This window comes from Astyanax mexicanus, chromosome 4 (assembly GCF_023375975.1).
Source record: "Astyanax mexicanus isolate ESR-SI-001 chromosome 4, AstMex3_surface, whole genome shotgun sequence".
Lineage (NCBI taxonomy): Eukaryota > Metazoa > Chordata > Actinopteri > Characiformes > Acestrorhamphidae > Astyanax > Astyanax mexicanus.
Window position 1 is genome coordinate 49,512,501 of NC_064411.1, and position 19,278 is coordinate 49,531,778.

A 19,278-nucleotide genomic window follows, 5' to 3' on the forward strand; every position below is an offset into this window, starting at 1 on the left:
CATGTTGTGCTTTCTTATAGCCTTCTCCTGCTGTATGGGCCCCAACCATTTTTATGGCAGCTGCTTAGAAGAACCGGGGGCTGCCATTTGTTCTGACAAGATTAAAAGAGAATGGGTATTTATAAAGCTTTTAATTTGCTATTATAATTACTCTAAATTGTACAAATCCAAAAGAAAAAGAACAAAAGAAAATAAGTCGATATTGCTTTAAAAATAATAAAAAAAAAGTGATTCTTCATGCCTTTTTGAGATCATTTCTTCTTGTAAAACTTGCTTAACTGATCACTTTTGCATGCCACTGTATGCATACACACACACACACACACACACACACACACACACACACCTCATCTGGAGTGTGTAGCTGATGAACTGTGGTGCTATCTGACAGCATTGGACCAGAGCCATGGCTGAAAGCCCTGTCAATATGCGCACACATCACCGATGGAGCGCGACCGAAAAAACAGGAAAGAACGACTTGAGTGTGTTAACGGGCGTTCAGCTGCTGCACTCCAGACTACCTGCCTTTTAGACAATGCCCCTGGAAATGTCATTAAGAGCCGTTTATTTACCTAAAGCGCTCTGACAATACGGCGACTTCCTGCGAGCACGGAACATTTCACCAGCAAAATGCCGTCATTTAAAGAACGGTCAGAACGCAGGGGCGCAGAACGAGCGCTATAATCTACAGCTATTCACACATACATGGAAAAAGAGAGAGGGAGAGAGAGAGAATGTAATGGAAAACAGAGAGAAAAAGAGAAAGAAAGAGAAAGGGGGAAAAAACTGTAATACTGTGGAATGTGAGAGGCAACAGGAGGGTGATGACATGTGGGGGTGTTTGGAAAAAAAAAAAAAAAAAAAAAAAACTCCAAAATAGCTTTAATCCATATTCATAAGCATGCAGAATATTCACTCTTATTAACAGATTGGATGATTAATGGAAGGCAGCGTGAGGAATCGTGAGGCAGCCGTTAGAAAGCAGCCCTGCTCACGTCTGCAGGGTAACGCTTTCGCCCTGAAGTTACGAGACATTCCCCCAGCACCTGAATAAACAAAACTTTGCTCTGCAGACCTAATAAAAAAAGCCGATGCGCACGTTTCAGCGGCAAGAGCCGTCTAACGACTCCAGCTGATTCAGTTCAGGCTGCGGCACGAGCACAGGGTTCATATGTGAAAGACCTACAGGGCAAGAATCACCAGCCACTACACCATTTTATATACTCCAAACTACAGCGTGCTCCCTGAACACTGTCTGAACAGTGTCTCAACACTGCAGTGCCATCAGAAATCATACTGACATTATTAAACTGACTTATTCAAAATTCAACATATGCAATTTATGTTGCTCTACACACAAACAAAATAAATAGATAAATACCTAGAGCGATATACAGAGAGAGATACAGACAAGAGTGTAAATATTGATCAGTCGAATACACAATCATCAAATCAGCCACTATTCTAACCAAACCTAAAATATGCTCAGATCACGTGATTTATTTTTATTTATTTAAGTTGCTGCTACCCTGGCAAGGCCCACTCTTTCAGAGAAACTTACAGATCCTCATTCAACCTGTGGACATCAATATGGACCTTCTTGCAGGGGAGGAAAGCTAAAAACTATTATCCCCACTAACTGGATACCCCTCTCAAGAGGACACCACTCAGACAAGAATAGTGAGCATCAGTAGAGCTAACAAACATCACTAACAAAACTGAGCTCCACAGTAGCCACACACTACAGGAATTCACAGACTATCGTGTTTGGTGCTCAAAGGTCGACAGCTGTTTAAATGTGGTTGATCCCAAAATGTAGAGTAATTTATCTTAAGACAATGCAGCATAGGAGAGGAGCCCTGCACGAGGATGCATTACCAAGTTTGCTTGGACAGATTAAAATGTAGCATCATCCTGTCCCATCCTCAACTGAACGATGATAGTCATTCTAACTTAAATCCTTTAATTTAAAATAGTTTTACTTTTAAAATGGTAATAATTTGTAGTGATTTCCAAAAAATTGGAACCAACTGACAAAAAAATAAACATATTACTCACTTAAGCAATAAGTTGAAGTATATTAGTTGATATGAAATGTGAAAATATAACAAAACACAAATAGCGCTTGTTTAAAATCAGCCACTTGTTACAGCGAATAGCCTGAGATCAGAGATCAGTACCGACACAGGAAACCTGGGATCGGTATGGCTCTCTCTCTCAGCCCTTTCGTCCATCATCTCCCTCTCTTTACGAGTCGGTGAGTCATTCCAGTCTAAAGAGCTGAACAGCGATCTGCCGGCGTTTGCACGCTACCTGTTTGTACAGACATACTGATTACTAAGGACAATAGAGACACAAGCTGGCAGTCATGAAGCCTTCACCCCATACTGCTCTCTGCCCTGGAGGCATGAGTGAGGCACATAGTGCACAACTGTGTGTGGGTGTGTGTGCGCATGTGTGTGTGTGTGTCTAAGCACATGGAACAGCTCAGAGAGTGAGTCAGGACAGGCACATCCACACACAGCCCTTTAAAACGAAGAGGGTACTCACTAACCCTGTTAAAGAGAGCAGAGCTATAATTACAGAGAAAAATGTTGGAAAGGGTCTAGTCAGCCATGAGTCATAGCCTATGAGCATACCATATGACACACACACACACACACACACACACACACACACACACACACACACACACACACACACACACACACACACACACACACACACACACACACACACACACACACACACACACACACACACACACACACACACACACACACACACACACACACAACCCCCAGCACAAAAGGGATAACCCACAGGATATACAGATTTAAGACTAATATCAAAAACAATACTCAATTCTGCTCAGGAAACACATGGCTACACTGCAAATACGCCCAGTCATCGGCATTTCTCATATCCGACTTATATCTAACTCATATATATATCTAACTCCTATATCTATATATCATATATCTAACTAAAACTAGCTAAATACATGATAGGACAATAATTGTATTAACCTGGTTTAATTGAACACACTGAACTCATCCAAAAGCAGAACTTACTATGAACTAAAAGTTAAGCATATTATTTTAAGGGTACAATAAGCAGTACCTTTAAGACCCACAAGGTTCTATTTCAGGGCCTATGAAAGTTATGATTTTTCTAACCTTAATTATAGTTATATGGGTGAAAAACTGAAGGAGATTAAAAGAGTTAAAAGTTATTTAAGACACTTTAAAGCTGCTTCAAGCTGCCTGATACATCATTAACGCAATACAAAAGCTATTTCCGCAATACACTGAATCTAAGCAGTGATAATAAGCAGTCCTGATGGGTGAGAAGTCTACCAAGTGTGACTTCACCAGCGGGGAACTCTATACACTCCACATACCAATGCACAAATGGAATCATGAATGAATCAGTGACATAGCCCATCACAAAAGCTGTAAAACGTATTTTCTTACTTTTTTACATTAGAATAGCATATAAAATCTGTCTAAATCAATCAGAATTGATATATTCTACTCAACAAATAACTATTATACAGATAAGCTGAGATTAATGCTCATTTCTACTCTTCTCACCAGTCAGCCGGAAGCTGACGGCCAACTTTAGGAATGGAAAGTTCTGCTTCATGCAAACCTCAATGTTTCTCTGTGTCTTTCAGCAGTTATATATATATGTATATATATCCCAGTTATTCTCACTTTCACATACCCAGTAAATGAAACTCAGTGGCCAGCAACACCTCAGGGATTCAAGATCAACCACAACGAGAAAGAGACAGAGAGAGAGACAGAGACAGAAAGAGAGAGAGAGAGAGTTATCACAGGAAGCTAACAAATAGCTGTCACACGTTCTTCGCGGCACATCCCATCACAGCTAATGTCACGGAGACGGAGCTAAATGACAGCGTGAGGCCACAGTCTGGCGGTCCTGTAGCTTTAAACATGCCAAGTTGAATCATTATCGCCAGAGGACAGTGGCAAGGTGTGGAACAGCGTGAGCAGCCGAAGCAGCAGGAGAGAACAAAGCGCTGCCGATGCTGAGGACTGCACGAGAACGCGAGAAAACTTCACAAATTAACCTGCGCTTAACAAAGGAAGAGCATAGTGCTTTATTCTGATCTTTTACCAATTTATTTTGGTTAATTTCGGGGGGAAATTTTTATATTTAATATTTAGACAACTATTCGAGTAATGATGGTTTTTCTTTCATTAAAAAAGAACAAACAATTGCATTACAGCAACGTTCCTTAAGATTTATGTTAAGAAATATGTTATTTCTGTTATTTTATCAGAGTAGGGTGCTTTATACATTTTTGTGTTGGCTACAAACATGCGCTCATTCTCTTTGGGTGTATTTCACTCATTTTTAAATAGTGTGCACCAAACTTGAGAAAATATAAACCGCATTTTGAAAAGGGCCCACATTTTATAAAGGCTATATACAACCAACAAAAGACATAATTCCTTGTTCAATTAAATATTGCTTCTTATTAACAATGTTTTAAACATAAACTGTGACATCCTAGTTTCTTCAATGCAGCTTTGTGTCGTTTTGTGGATCACCGCTGCAATTTTCATTTTCGTGTGAAAGTGATTGGTGTTGCACCTTTAGAAAAGCCCTCCATATCAGACACAGGTGGAAAAGGTCAGCGGCATCCTCTACAGACAGCTCTGGTGGTTTTGTGGCTGCTAAAGCTCGAAGAAGGCGACAATCTTCACACGCTTTACCACGGCCAATCAGAAACGCAGACTCAGCAAGGCCGGCTTGCACACTGTTGCAACAGTCACCTGCAGCTACGAGCTGAAGGTGTAAACCATGAACCCCCCAGTGGTCCACACAAATGCCATTGTCATTTCAAAGGATTTAGTAATCTATGGTGAACTGAATGATAATAGGTGTTGTCAGTCAAATGCAACACTTACAGAACATTAACAATTAACATTAATCTCCCATGGTCATCCACACCTAATATCTGTACACTGGTATTAGTGTTACACAGCCACACTGACCAATTTTTTTTTTTAAATAGGTTTCTCTTCTATAATTCAATTGTAAAAAGCTGCTTTCAGTCAGGGTGCAATTTACAATCGTGTCAAACATGCATGTGATGTACTTTTACATCATATACACAAGAGAAACTATAAATATCAGCCCATCCTCTTAATTATTGCCACTTTTTTTAGTGTGAATTTGGCACTGACTCTTTAGTTAAAGTTAGAGTTGAACAGTCACAATGCATGGACCAATAGAAATGCTTCAAAATGCCTTCATTTAATTAATTTAAATAGAAAGCTAATAAGTTTGACCCCTTTTTCCATAAAGATTGATACAAGGTTGTTAAAGATACAATATACTTAAATTAATATTAGTTATTGAAAGTAAAGGGTTGCCACAATTAATATTTATGACCCCTTTCCCTACTCCTAAAATCAAAACATGCTATTGATGTAACTGTGCCTTTAAGATGGATATATGTAAACAATCTCTGTTCTAATTGGCTGCCTTGTATATTACCTGCAACATACTATTATATCAGCATTAAGTGTTCTGGATTTTTTTAAACTCCACCCAGAGCCTAATTTATAAAATCTCTCACGCAAAAAGTTTGGCAAAACACCATTTCTCAATCAATTATTATTTATATATTGTTTATATCATTATTTTATATATTATAGATAATACTGAATACTAAAAACTTTTATACTGAAGTATAAAACGTGTTTTAAAAGTAGTCATATTTTGCTTTGATGCCTTGCTTGCACATAAAAGGAGTATGGTAAGAAAATGTGCCACCGTCTAAATACTTTTGCTTTTACAGCACATACGTATGTATTTGTGTTTCTACATCATAGCTTTTTTAAATAATTAATGTTCAATCAATAAAATAATAATAAATTAAGAAAAAAAAATTAATAAGAAGGTGTGTATCCAAACATTTGACTGGTACTGTATACATGTGTGTTTTAGGAACACAATTCACAGCTTTAATTATGATTATACATTATAATTATAATTTACACACCAAATCAAACTCAAAAGGTTAATATATAATATACCAGTATGTATGACTTTAATACCACCTGACGCTGTAATCTGTTTGTATAACATGGCAATATTATTAATATTTTCTTTTAATCAATACATCACTACACCCTCTATACCTGTGTGAAGAAATACTGTCAGCATGCAGAACGCTCATACTGAAACCATACCACTAACCACATGGGCTTCCTCTCAGCTTGCTCTTTACAATTCCAGAAGAAGGTTTTTTGTCCTCTGACCTTTCAGTCTTTCTGAGGTGTGTGCGCTTCACAATGGAGAAGCCAGTCGCTCTGGACAATAACAGAAACCGTCACCTTTTAAAAAGTGCACAGTTTCTATGAGAGCCCATCTCCTTACACTATCTTATTTCAAACAGGGCCTTGTAAGCTAATATCTGCGAGTGTATCGTCTGTAGGGGAGGAGGGGGCTCATCTCGAATGAAGCTCTCATTTATATTGGGCACTAGTGGTGATTACTTACCAAACAGACAAGCTTCTTACTCCTGAATACCACAGATTAATTAACAGAGGCATTAAAGATTCACCCCGGAGAGGAAGCGAGCGCAAGAGGGGCGAAGGGCGGGGTGTTGGAGAGCGAGAAAAAGGCTCTTGTAAAAAAGGAAAGGGGGTAGATGGTGTGAGAAGTGTGAGAAAAAAAGGTTTGGGTTGTGCATTTGTTTTAATGTTTATTGATGTTGTAGATGGGGGATGGGGGAGAGAGGTGGCTGCTCTGTTGTTTCCCGTAATCACTTCACCACCTTCGCTCTCAAACGGTGATGGAAAAGGAACAGCTGAAGCCACAAGAGAGAAAGAAAGGGATGGGAGGAGAGCAGGCCAGGAAAGAGAAAAGCTTCGGAAACAACTGGGAAATCTCCATGATGTCTGATTTTAAAACCAAAACTTTCTAAATACAGCTCCTGACTTTGTATGGCATGTTTTGCTGTGTTTTCCGAGATTTCCTTGATTAATATAACCAAATTAATATTAATCCTTCAAGTAGGACAAAGAGACTGCGACGACAGCACAGCAAAAAAAGTCTCCAGAGCACTGTGGCTTACCTGAGCCTGCGAATGGCGTGCTGGCTAGAGTAGCAGATCTGTTCTTTCCATTCGGCACTGGAAGAGGAAACATCTACAGGAGATAAAGGACAGTGTTAAATCAACATATAAATAGGGGATTACACTCAAAGCTATTTTCACAACATAAACAAAGAAAATTGTTTGTGCAAACTGCCAATGAAGACAAATCACACGTAAATATGCTGGTAAGAAAGGTAAGACTACGAGAGACAACAAATATTGCAAACGGTCATAATGGTAGGAGACACATAATATAATACTTCACCCCATTATACTTCCCTTAAGTTACAGGGCATTACAGACAGCTGCAGTTCCCAACCAAGATCATATGGCAGAAATCTGTGCTTACCACACTGAAGTCCAGCAGATCGCTGAGCTCCTTGTCTGTTGCTGCGGTCATTCTGATGTTACTATCAGTCATTCTTCCTTAGTACACACGCACACACACTCTAAGAGGCTTTACAACCCTGCAGGAGGAAATAAAATAAAATAATGTAAGGGGGGGGGAAGCAGCTCCAACCTTTAGAGGAGGTACATATAATCTGGATCAATATATACAGCACTCACACTGTTTAAGCTTTTTAATGACTACGATTTTAGCCCTTATTAATCACAATTTGCATTGAGAAAAAGGTACAAACTAAGCTACAGCTGGAAATGCACAAAAGGTGCCCACATGTATGTACTAAACTGCTTTAGTACAAAGAGGACATTTATCACAGAAATTAGAGCAAACAAATTTTCATTCAAGCTCAATTTTTCACATTTACAGCTTGTTTTCTTTGGTGCGCACCAGGGATGATATATTACACTGCAAATATTGCCTCGTTGCGGCTGAATTTGTTCTAACAACCTACTTATAAACAAACCTATATTTACACATATCGAAAGTGATGTGGTCACAGGGTTTGTCCTATTACAGGTCAGAAAATTAATGAGTCTGTCTAGAAATATTCTGCATTTGGTTAATAAGTATTTTTAGTTATTTTGAAATGTGATTTTGATTTAAAGTGATGCCTTCTAACTACAAAACAAGAGATACCTATATAACACATGGGATCTGGCAATGACTAACAGGAAGATAGAGAACCCAAAAGTGGTGAAAAAAGGCAATTATGTTAAATGGCATGATAAGTATACAAGCAAACAGTGTGGTAACAGTGAATTAACAATTGCATTAAAGTACTTGTGTCTAGAAAATATAGTGACTTCATTTATTTCCAATGTCATTTATAAGGAGAAAAAAGTGGCCAAGTAAGAAAACTGCAATGTTTTAACCTAGCAATCAAAGATACAGGCAGAATTAAACTATTAACTATAAACTATTATACAAATAAGACCACTAACCAGATCACCCTCTTGAGAGTCCATCAGTAAGTATCAGAACACAGCAGAGTAAATAATGATTACCAACAATCTTTTGAGCTCCAGTGCAGCTACAAACGTACACATTTTTGATTTTGACAGATTCTTTCAGCTTGTGCTCAAAGTTCAACAATGTTTTAAAAGTGGTTGATTCTAATAATAAGCATGGTCATTTGTTTTCCATCATGTTATGAGACAATGCCCAAAACATTTCCACAGAAGCACTATAAGATGATGGATTAAGTTAAACTATAGAGGTGAATATGACCTCCAGCTCTCCCCTAATTGGTACTGCCAATCAGAACAGCTTCAATAACATTGATCCTTTCATCTCTAACTGTCACAACTCACACAACCTACCGTGTAGTCAATTTAAATATCTTGCCATTACCAACCAATTATTAATTTCCCTTATACCATGAGAATTACTGAAAAAAACTGTTAATATATTTCATATCAAAATTAAAGCAAATATACCATTAAATTTTCCTTATCTAGTTCTAAATTTGACAAATGCACAAACATACCCACAGCGTTAACATCTAGTGGAGGCAGCTGAAGTGAGCCAGTCGGGTACAGAGTGCGTAATTCAAGAGGTGTAAGAGTAGTGAGGTGATCTGAGAGAGCTTTCGCTTCCACATCACAGAGGACCTTTAAAACTGGGCTTTCCCACAATGCACCACATCACAGCACGTAACTCTTGGTTAACCAGATAGAGGCACCACCAGAGAGTCTCCGGTCCAGGGGATTCAATAACAACCGACCACATAAACACACACACTTGCTTACCTAGAATGATGATAAGCGCCTACACAGTACCTGACCCTGAAACGCGTTGAAAAAAAGCAAACACACCAACACCAGTTTACAAAGGCTGACTCTGCTGCATTTCACAACAATCTTTAAATGAATCTGCATCATTAAGACCGACTAAAATTTGGATTATCTACAGAATATACTATGTGGTAGTTCCTAGACAGACGGCCTAGTCCTGAAGTGCACAGTGTAGAGTTGCACAATATAAATATTATATTGCCTATGACTAGGCTTTATTCATGTCCTGGAAACAGACTCTACATGTTCAAATGTTTGTTTTGGACACCCTGTATCATAATTGTATTCAGCTAAGTATGTTGCATTCACTGTTGAATCACAGCTCTAGTAAACCCTGTAGAGAAGTAGTGCAAATAGCCAAAAGACTAGCACACTAAATATGAACCAATTGTCACTTGGTGTTAATGGGAATAATCCACCAGAATTGAGCTTTGAATCAGAGGAACTGTGTGTTCTGGAATTATGGCGCTCCATCCAATGCAAGCCTAGATGTACGCTATATTTTGGTTTCAATGAAAAATCTCCATTCAAAATATGGTGTACTCCAAGACTAGGCTCAGTCCCTGTCTCAGAAGCTGCCTTAGAGTGGTGGATGAGTTGGATATGATTTTGGGATTAGTTGTGACGGTGGTGGTGATCATCCAACATATTGACTTCTCTTATGCTCTTGTGGCTAAATGTAATCAAATTCGCACTGCCCTGCAATGACTCAAACTCTAGTACAAGTCCATCCCTGAACAGCAGAGACAGTAGAACCAGTTGATTTCAAAGGAAGCAATGAATACACGGGTGTCACAATCCATTTGTCCATACAGAGTATCTATCTTTGCAAACTGAAGCTCAAAGAGAACACTACAGAACAACACAAAGTCAACTAAAGGCCCTCAGGAACTAAGTGTTCCAATGTCCTCCCTAACTCAGTACAGCAAAGAATCCCTCCCTCATCCTCCAACACAATAAACCCAAAGCACAGAATTAAGCACTGAAGGCCAGAGAACGCAGACAGTAAGAGACGTTAATCTGCTCCCTGACTAACTGAGGGAGACGGTTTAGCCATCATCCCTTGCTAAATTGACAGATTAAAAACCTAGTGCAATCTAGCAGAACGTACAGCTTATAGGTCACTGCACCAATGCTGTTCTAAGGAAATGAAACAGTGGCCAGGTCTAGATCCTTGGACAGCCATGCAAATAGACAAAAGCTTATCAGAACATGCTACAGAGTTCTCCTCTTCCACTACTAAGATCTACTAAAACAATTAGGGCTCTATATTTGTGTAAACCACAAAAATGTGTGGAAATATGTGGATGAATTACTAATGATAACACACTGCCATCAACATACTAGGCCTGTCACAATAACTACATTATTGACTTATTGTACAATATGTGGACACAAAAATCAATGACTTTGCTGACCTCAGTATTGCCCACTGTATATATTCAGTGATAAGAGCGCATTAACAAGCCCACTAGTTTCTTTTATTTACATTTCCTTATTTATTGACAATATTTAAACATCCCCTTTCAATGTATGAATACGCTTAATAATTTTTTATTAATAAAGTTTACTGTACTCCAAAAGTAACGCATTTTATACTATTTGTAGGGTCTATAATATAATAATGTATTCCTGGGATAAAATATCAACCAAAACAATTGGTTATTGTGACGAGCTTGCAAAATAAAATTGGTTAATAGCCTTTCTCAGCCCTATGGCATCTCCAGCTGGGCTTTAAAATTTCCTTAATGCCTTCACAATGTAACAAACTCTAAAGATTAAGGAACAAACCCCATGCAGTTTTATAAAGTCTCATATGCAGATTCCATTTGGCATAGTTAGGATCTTTGAAAACACATTTATTTTTAATAAACACAGAATATATTCCATTTCTATTTTAGCAGGTTTTTGTCTTTCTAGGCACACAAAACACTACAAAAGCTGCAGGACTGCACAGTGTAAGAAACAAGCTTTAAACAAGGCAAAAAAAAATTCATAAACACGCTGTTAGTGTGAATAATCCCCCACTCATATTCTTATGTGTCACTGAAACGATTCTCCGTTCACTCTTCTGAAGAAGATGGTAGAGGTGTTACAATATGGATATTAATATTCATTTCCAGCAGCTGTGAGACAATACACGCTGGGAATCGAATACAGTTCGATTTTATGCTTCAAAACATACACAGAAAAAAAAAAAACTCCATGATATCCCAATGAGAGAAAAGAAAAACAAGTAAATGTTCTGCACCTGAAACAATACACAGGATGATATGCATTCCAAAATATGACTTTTGTCAAAAATGATTTTACCAGCTTCTTAATTAGAGTAAGAAATAAACGAAAGCTAAAAGAATGCATGCTATTCATTAGTGATATTATCTATACTACAACACTGATTTTTTTTTAGTCAGTGACCAGTAAACCTATTAAAGCGGGTCCATAAAATATGGGTGCCACTGTCTTTTAGCAGATTTTATATTTTCTACTTTATACTAAATAATACTATAAAAGTGACATAATATTTTTATAGGTTAAGGTTTCGGGAGATTTTGGAGAAATTTCGGGGAGTTTTTTTTGTGACAACAGTAATGGCTAAAATCAGGTTTTTAGGACATTTAGTTGCACTCAGGAAGCTTGTCACTTTACCTCATCACCTTATTATATATATATGATATCTTACATAACAGAAATATCAGAAGATAAAAGAACAAATATGATCTAATTTTGTCTAAATTACATACTGAAATGAGAATTCCTTGAATTGCCAGCAGCACAAACACGAAAAACATACAGAAGAAGGGAGTTTGTCATTTCCTAAACGATTACCTTACGATACAAATATGATTCTGAAATCACTGTGCAAGCCTAGTTAGCTAAAAAACATTACATTTTAGCACCATAACAGTCTAGTTTGGGACAGCACAGTGATCAGTATAGGAATGTCCAGAATAATTGGCAAGCTAAATACAGAAGATAAAGCACGTTTAGTGTTTGATAAAATAAGTAAAAGGCCAGATTTATTCTGAATCATGATGTTTCTGATGACACAGTGGAATCAGCATGCAACTAGTATGGAATGAAAAAGCAAAAATAGTAAAGAAAAAGTCTCAAAATTAATGAAAAAAATGTTTGCCATTTGACAAAGGGTTTTCATTCTGTTCAGTTTCGGTTCTGGCCAAAAGTGTTTTTTCAGGGCAATCCTAACATAAACTAACATAGAATTTAATTGAATAGTGTTTTCATATCATTATTCTCTGATACAGTTTCAGGATGATTACATCTCCTCTAAACATCACATAACTATTTTAGATATAAAAAAAAAAATCTTATAATTGTCATATAATTAGAATGTAGGCTCTAAAGATAAGCCAGGACTAAAGTTTACGTTTATTTCTGTTGGTCCATTCATTATGCAATTTTGACAATGTAAAGAATAACTCTAACAGCCACGTTTTTTCATATTTTACACATAAGAAGTAGAAAACCTGCTAAATGAGAGTGGTACTAATATTTTATGGACATGCTTTGATAGATTTCATTGCCACTGACTAAATAAAAACAAAAATGACTATACTAATGGTTAAAATGTATTCAAGCTTTTATTTATTTCTTGCTCTAACTGCTAAAACTGGACCAGGACCTCCTGGTGAAACCATTATTAACAAGTCGTTTTGTGGAATGCATATGAACTGAAACACACATACCACATTGTGTATTGTTTCAGGTGCGGCACATTTTTTCCTTTTTTCTTATAGGGATACTATGGGGGTTTTTGTTCCTTTCATTACTATTTCTGGAAAAAAAACTGTAAAAAAAAAAAAAACTACTCAAAAACATGACTATACTATATAATATTGTGCCACTTCTGTACTGTTGCCCCCCTGAATCAGAAGATGGTGGGGTAGTGGGGAGGGAAGGGGTCGAGGGGGCACACGACAGAGTGGGACACTGAAACCGCTAGAAAAGTTATTGTATTTGTTCATTCTCTCAGAAAGCAACCTCAAGTCCTGATGAACAGCCCCCCACACAGCCACGCTTCACTCCCTATAGTCCTACAACACTCCCGCCCCCACCAACCCCCAACCCTGCCTCTCTCCAGCCTGTCGATCGACGCAAGTAAATACTTATCGATTGTTCTGGAGGAAACTCATTATCTATTCGTCCCATCATGGCCGAATCGACTTCAAAAAGATAAGATATTGTGTGTTTAAGGGGGAAAAGAGGACGTGAGGAAACTGTGCAGTGGGATTATTAGGGGTGTTGAGGCTAAAAAGTGAGCAGAGTGGGCCTACACAAAGAGAAAAACATGAACCAGGCCCTGAAAACTTTACCATCTGCAGCAGAGGCTCATAATAGCTACATAATAGCTTACAACAGTAGTAGGGCTGCAACTTATCAAGTTATTATTGTTTTGATTACCTGATTAGCCAACAAATATTTCTGCCATGCCCTGCATTGCTTTAAAAGTAAATAAAAAGTACAGCAGAGTGTGGGATTTAAGTGCCAATATATGATGTTTAAACAGGTTAAGTGCTGATATTTATTGAGTAAGTGTGTGTTCTGTTATGTTTGGGCACTTTTGGAGACACAATTGGAGTCACAAAGGACGTTTAGTGTAAACTATGAAATCTAGCTAAGTTAAAGGGAAGTCTATCAGCTTTAGCTAATCTACCCATCTCCATTTGCCTTTCTGTCCCCAGCAAAACAGTGTTGTGTAGTGTTGTGCTGTCACAAATTAATTATTAATTTATGCAAGTCTAATTTTTCCATAATCAACATTGACAATTTTATTTACTAATATTTGAGGCCCTATACAACAGTAAGCACATCTTTTTTTATTTTTATTTTAAAGCTGTGGTTAATAGCTTGGCAAGCCAGCTGGAGTAAGAGTGACATGCAAAGTTTTAAATACTGAAAAAAAGCATAAATCAACATTGGCAATTATATATTGATTAATCGTTGCAGTCATATACAATATTGAGCATGTATTTTTTTGTGTGTGTTTATTTTAAAGCTGTGGTATCTTGAGTAAAATAAATTAAAATAAATACTGCAACAATATTATAATCGATATTGGGCATGTATTTGTGTTTATTTAAAGCTGTGGTATCTTGAGTAAAATAAATTAAAATAAATACTGCAACAATATTCTAATCGATATTGGCAATTATATCGACTAATCGTTGCAGACCTATATATAGTGAGTTTTTAAAGCTGTGGTTAATAGTTAGTTACATTAGCTAGTTTGTGTAAAAAAAATGAAAGCCCTACAATGTTTTTAATAATGCAAAAAAGTTGCAAAAGTGTAAAAAAATAAAAAATAAAAACAGCCAAACATGTAAACAAGTAATAAAACATGTTTTATGCATCGTGCATTAAAATCAAGTACACTATAACGTTATTTATACCTTGACTATTTTGTTTCCATCAGATCTGTCTCTTAATAGTTTTTTTTCCCCTTCAACAAATCCACAGTACACTGACTATAGCCAAATCACAACTTGTCTGGTTGGCTAGGTTAGCTAACCACCTAGCTCTTAGCCAGCTTATGCTGTTATGCTACTCTCCAGCACCGTGTTTAAAGTTCTTACTGCAAATCATACGCGCTCAAAAAGTGCCTCAATTGCTCCTCAACCCGTTTAGCAATCTCAATTCCTCGCCGACAAAGTTTCAGAAAGTGCTTAAAAGTGTCTTAAACGGAGCTTTTCACACTTTGTTCACACAGCCTAAAGTGAACAAAGTGAACAAAGAAGTCGTTTCCTACGGCCATGCACACAAGTGGTGGTCCTAGCCCACCGCACCGAGGAGCTCAAGACAAAAAAGGAGGGGGGGGCCCGAAAAAAAAGCCTTAAAATTAATGTGTGGCAAAAAGCTGACTGAACGCCTGTTTAGACTAGTTATTTTTGTTTCAACCATAATAATATTTTTTTATGTGTTTATTTATGTACTTAACTTAACTGTGCATATTATTGTATTTATGCAGCTATTGTTTTTTTTTATGTTATCTAAGCTAGCTAATACATAATGTGTGTAAATGCTTTATTATTTTTGTGGAGTAAGTTAGTTAACTAGCTTTTAACTAGTTTACCTAGCTTTAGCTTAACGTTATTTTTTTAGTAGCTTATTTTAATTCTGTTTAGTATTTATTATATTTATATAAGCTAACATAGGCTAGTTGTGAATCAGTAAAACAGTGAAGTTTGTTGACTGCTCAATACTTAATGCTATTTTTTTATCATAGTCAAGCATGCTAACTAATTAACTGTTTGCCTAGCTAGCTAATTAAGCTGTTATACTTGTATAGTTCTTTTATATTCTTAAACACCTTAAATGTACTTATAATACATTAAAAATGGGGAAAAGGGAGGGGAGGGGGCGAAAAAAAACTTTCAAGGACCCGCTTAATGAAAAAGTTGCTATGCTAGCTAATAGCTAAGCTACAGCTAACTAAGCTAACGAAAAGGCTAGGGTTAACTAGCTATCTATGCTAAGCTAACCAAGCTAGCTCCCCAAATTCACTGCAGAAGTTGACTGTTAGCTTAACTAAGCTAGCTATCCAAGTAGTTCGCCACATATCTATAAAACAGAAGCCTGCATTTGAGTAAAGAGTGTTTAAACATGTTTTTTATCTGCTCCTTAAATTAAATAAACGTTTATAAACATTCATTTGAACCTACCTTTCGTCGGTTGGACCGTTCAGCATCCAACAGGAGTGTTTTCAGGAGAGAGAGAGAAAAAGCCACATTAAGTTGGGGGACAAAATCCCCCTCCACGCTTTTTTAAAGCTCCACAAATCGAGATAAATGGAGTTTTGCGTCCTCTCGTATCCTTGAAAAGTCAGGCAAAGCCCTTAAAAGTCGAATCGCGGCGTAATAACTGCGGAAAATAAACTCTGCATAAGTTATAAGCCTCCGTTTTTCCTTCGCTGCCTCGCTCGCTACAACTACTCTGACCGTTTCATCTTCCGAGTAGACATTGCAGCCACCTCCTCCACATTGTCATCCCCAACACTGTATCCCTCCGCGGAAAAAAAACGAGGACGTTACAGCGGTGTCCGATTTCAAACGCCCAAATGCAAAAAAACGGAATATTTCACGTCGTCGTCTTATATCAACCCAAATCTACGATGCTTTTAAAGCTGCAACGCCCAAAAAAATCAACCATATCCTCCCTAATTTCAACGCACAAGCTGCCGGCTGTTGTTCTGTACAAACTGCCGAGCACTAGGCCAGCGCGCGGAGTGACACGGCACAAGCCAAACAGCGAGTGAGTGAGTAGACTCGAAGCGCAGGGAGAGATAGAGCGGAGATAAACCCACAGCGCCGGCCAATAGAAAGCCTCGCAGCGTCTGATTGACAAGCGCGGCGGCCAATAGCTTTCACAATGGACTCGAAGGCACCGCCCCCTTTTCCTTGCACACCCTAGCCTGGCTTTGAAAGAATAGCATGGAAAAACAGGAAGCCATTGAAAACTGTTTATTGTTTTGTGTAACATACCGCGCAGACTTCAAATCCGGGGGGATATTTAATTAAATAAGATGTGTTGTTATAAAAACGGACAATTTACGCTAAAGTAAAGACAAGTGGAGACTATTGGATAGACTTGGTAGTTTTGGCTTAAAGGAGTAGCAAGCTAATTTACTGCACTTTACCAAAAAGTTATCACAGAAATGCAGATTGTTAAAATATCAATCTATATATATATATAGCTCTGGAAAAAAATGAGATCATTTAGAAATGATGAAAACCTCTGGAATATAATCAAGAAGAAGATGGATTATCACAAGGCAACAAACCGAGCTGAACTTGCACCAGGAGTGATGTAAAGTTATCCAAAAGCAGTGTGTAAGACTGGTGGAGAAGAACATGCCATGATGCATGAAAACTGTAATAAAAAAACACCAAATATTGATTTCTGAGCTCTTAAAGCTCCTTTTTGCATTATTTGAAGTCTGAAAGCTCTGCATCTCTTTTTTATTTCATTTTCTGTGTATAAATTCTCTAAATTACAATATTTTTATTTGGAGTTGTTCGTAGCTTATTGAATAAAACAACAATGTTCATTTTACTCAAACATATATTTATAAATAGCAAAGAGAGAAACTGATTCAGAGAAACTGATTCAGAAACTGTCTCTATATCAATATTTTTAGTCAATAACCATATAGTCAGTACATCAGTACTTAAGGATCACCGACCCAACTGTTACATTTAATTACAGAGAGTGTACCTAAAAGATGTGCAGCAAAAATTTAAGAAAACTTAAGACAAGTGAAGATTATTTATTAGGAATGTTTCTGACTTTTTCTTCAATTTTCCATCGGATAAATTTGTATTAGTTTTTGCTTTAAGATATATAATATCGATATTTTATTTGTATCATTAATAAGCATATAAAGGATATCGTCAGAACACCAACCCAACTCTACATTAAATTAAACAAGAGTCCCTGTACTGTGCTGATGCATTTTGTCTGCCTGTCAAAATATGATAAATACTGTGTATCGTGAAAATGCCTTTAAATATTGTAATATAATATTTTTACTTTATCACCAGCTTTTATAATGTTCATATCAACATTGAAATTCTGTTGTATTGCCTGAAAATATATCATGATGTATATTTTTTGCCATATTGTCCAGCCCTAATATATGCGTATCTGTGCTGTAGTGACGCTGTAGTAGTTCTTGATAGGGTCAGCGTCTGGCATGCTAAAAACATGCTTACAAAAAAAGAAAACATTGTTTCCCCCTTATTTGTTCTGTTTATTTTTTGTTAGACTGATGTAGTGAGATATGTAGATGGGAAGAGGCAGTATGGAGTTTCACAAAATAGTTTGGTTGGGTTGAGTGAAGCAGAAAGGCTTCAGTGTTTCATACAAAAACTGCTTGTGTTCTTCATTCATGCATCTTTGTGAGTATTTGCAAAACAAGATGACACTTCTTGGATATGGATTTCTAAAAAAGTAAAATGACTGGCAAATGACCTTAATTGGTATAAACATTGTCTGGTGCTGAAAAACACTAACATGACTAACACTGACCCCATGTTTGCCTTTAGCTCACTTGTGCTAATTTATTTGCTATTGCTATGGCTATCCAGTGCTACAATATGTTAGCCACAAATATTTTTCTAAATTTCCTCCTTTGTAGCCTTCTGATGTTTCAAATTCCAGGCATATTTGGTGTAAACACCTCCAACACATCCTCTACAGTGATCACAGATACAAGGCCCAACACCTCTGCTAATCTGAGGCTGAACGAACTGCTACCTAAAGGGGCAAATGGCTTTTTCACCCATGGAGGTGTAAATGGACTTTGTGTGAGCTCTAAAAAGAGGAGGAAGCACGAACATTTGGTGCCAGACAGTGAAAACAGAAGCCTGCGTGAGATTTTATGAGGTCATTGTGGTTTAAAGGGGTACGTGGGTACGTGAGTGAGAGCAATGGGATATACCCTGATGAGTCAATTCAGTCATATCACCTAGCCTCAGGTGCTGGCCTGAATGTGTTTATCAGAAGATTCCTGTGGAAATGAAAGAGAACAAGAGAAAAACAACCCTGACATATTTATTTCACGCCTACAGTTGGTTTAAAATTTATAATACACGTAAATATTTCTGAGAATTGTTGTTTTGCATTTTAACCCTTTGACACAGACAAACAGGAAACTATCTCAGTGTTTAGGCCCTTCAACTGATGTTATGCTATTTTCTGCAATATGACAGATAATTAAGTTCAAGAAAGTTGTAATTTTATTATGTTATGTAGATTTCAGTGTCATTTAAAGAATGTTATCTTTAAAACAAACTTCTAAACCCTGGACAAGATCTAGATGTACTACGGTCTTTTTTTACAGCTTCTTCATGATTCACAATTAAATGTTCTAATGACTGTATTTGGACTGTATATACTGTGTGAGGGTCTGCATGCATTGC

At 37.3% G+C, this 19,278-nt stretch overlaps 1 protein-coding gene across 2 annotated transcripts in view; it reads right to left on the minus strand.

Annotated features, from left to right (window-relative positions):
- tcf3a (transcription factor 3a) overlaps positions 1–16,592 on the minus strand; it is a 41,060-nt gene extending 24,468 nt beyond the window's left edge. Inside the window, exons 1-3 of one of the 2 annotated variants that reach the window (XM_007236617.4) lie at positions 16,021–16,592; positions 7,491–7,608; positions 7,121–7,193 (exon numbers count right to left, since the gene is read on the minus strand). In XM_007236617.4, the coding sequence (XP_007236679.2) occupies positions 7,121–7,193; positions 7,491–7,562 (145 nt within the window). In that variant the 5' untranslated portion in view covers positions 7,563–7,608; positions 16,021–16,592. The remainder of the gene's footprint in view (positions 1–7,120; positions 7,194–7,490; positions 7,609–16,020) is intronic. The other variant, XM_007236616.4, reaches the window with a different exon arrangement.
- Positions 16,593–19,278: the final 2,686 nt, after the last annotated feature.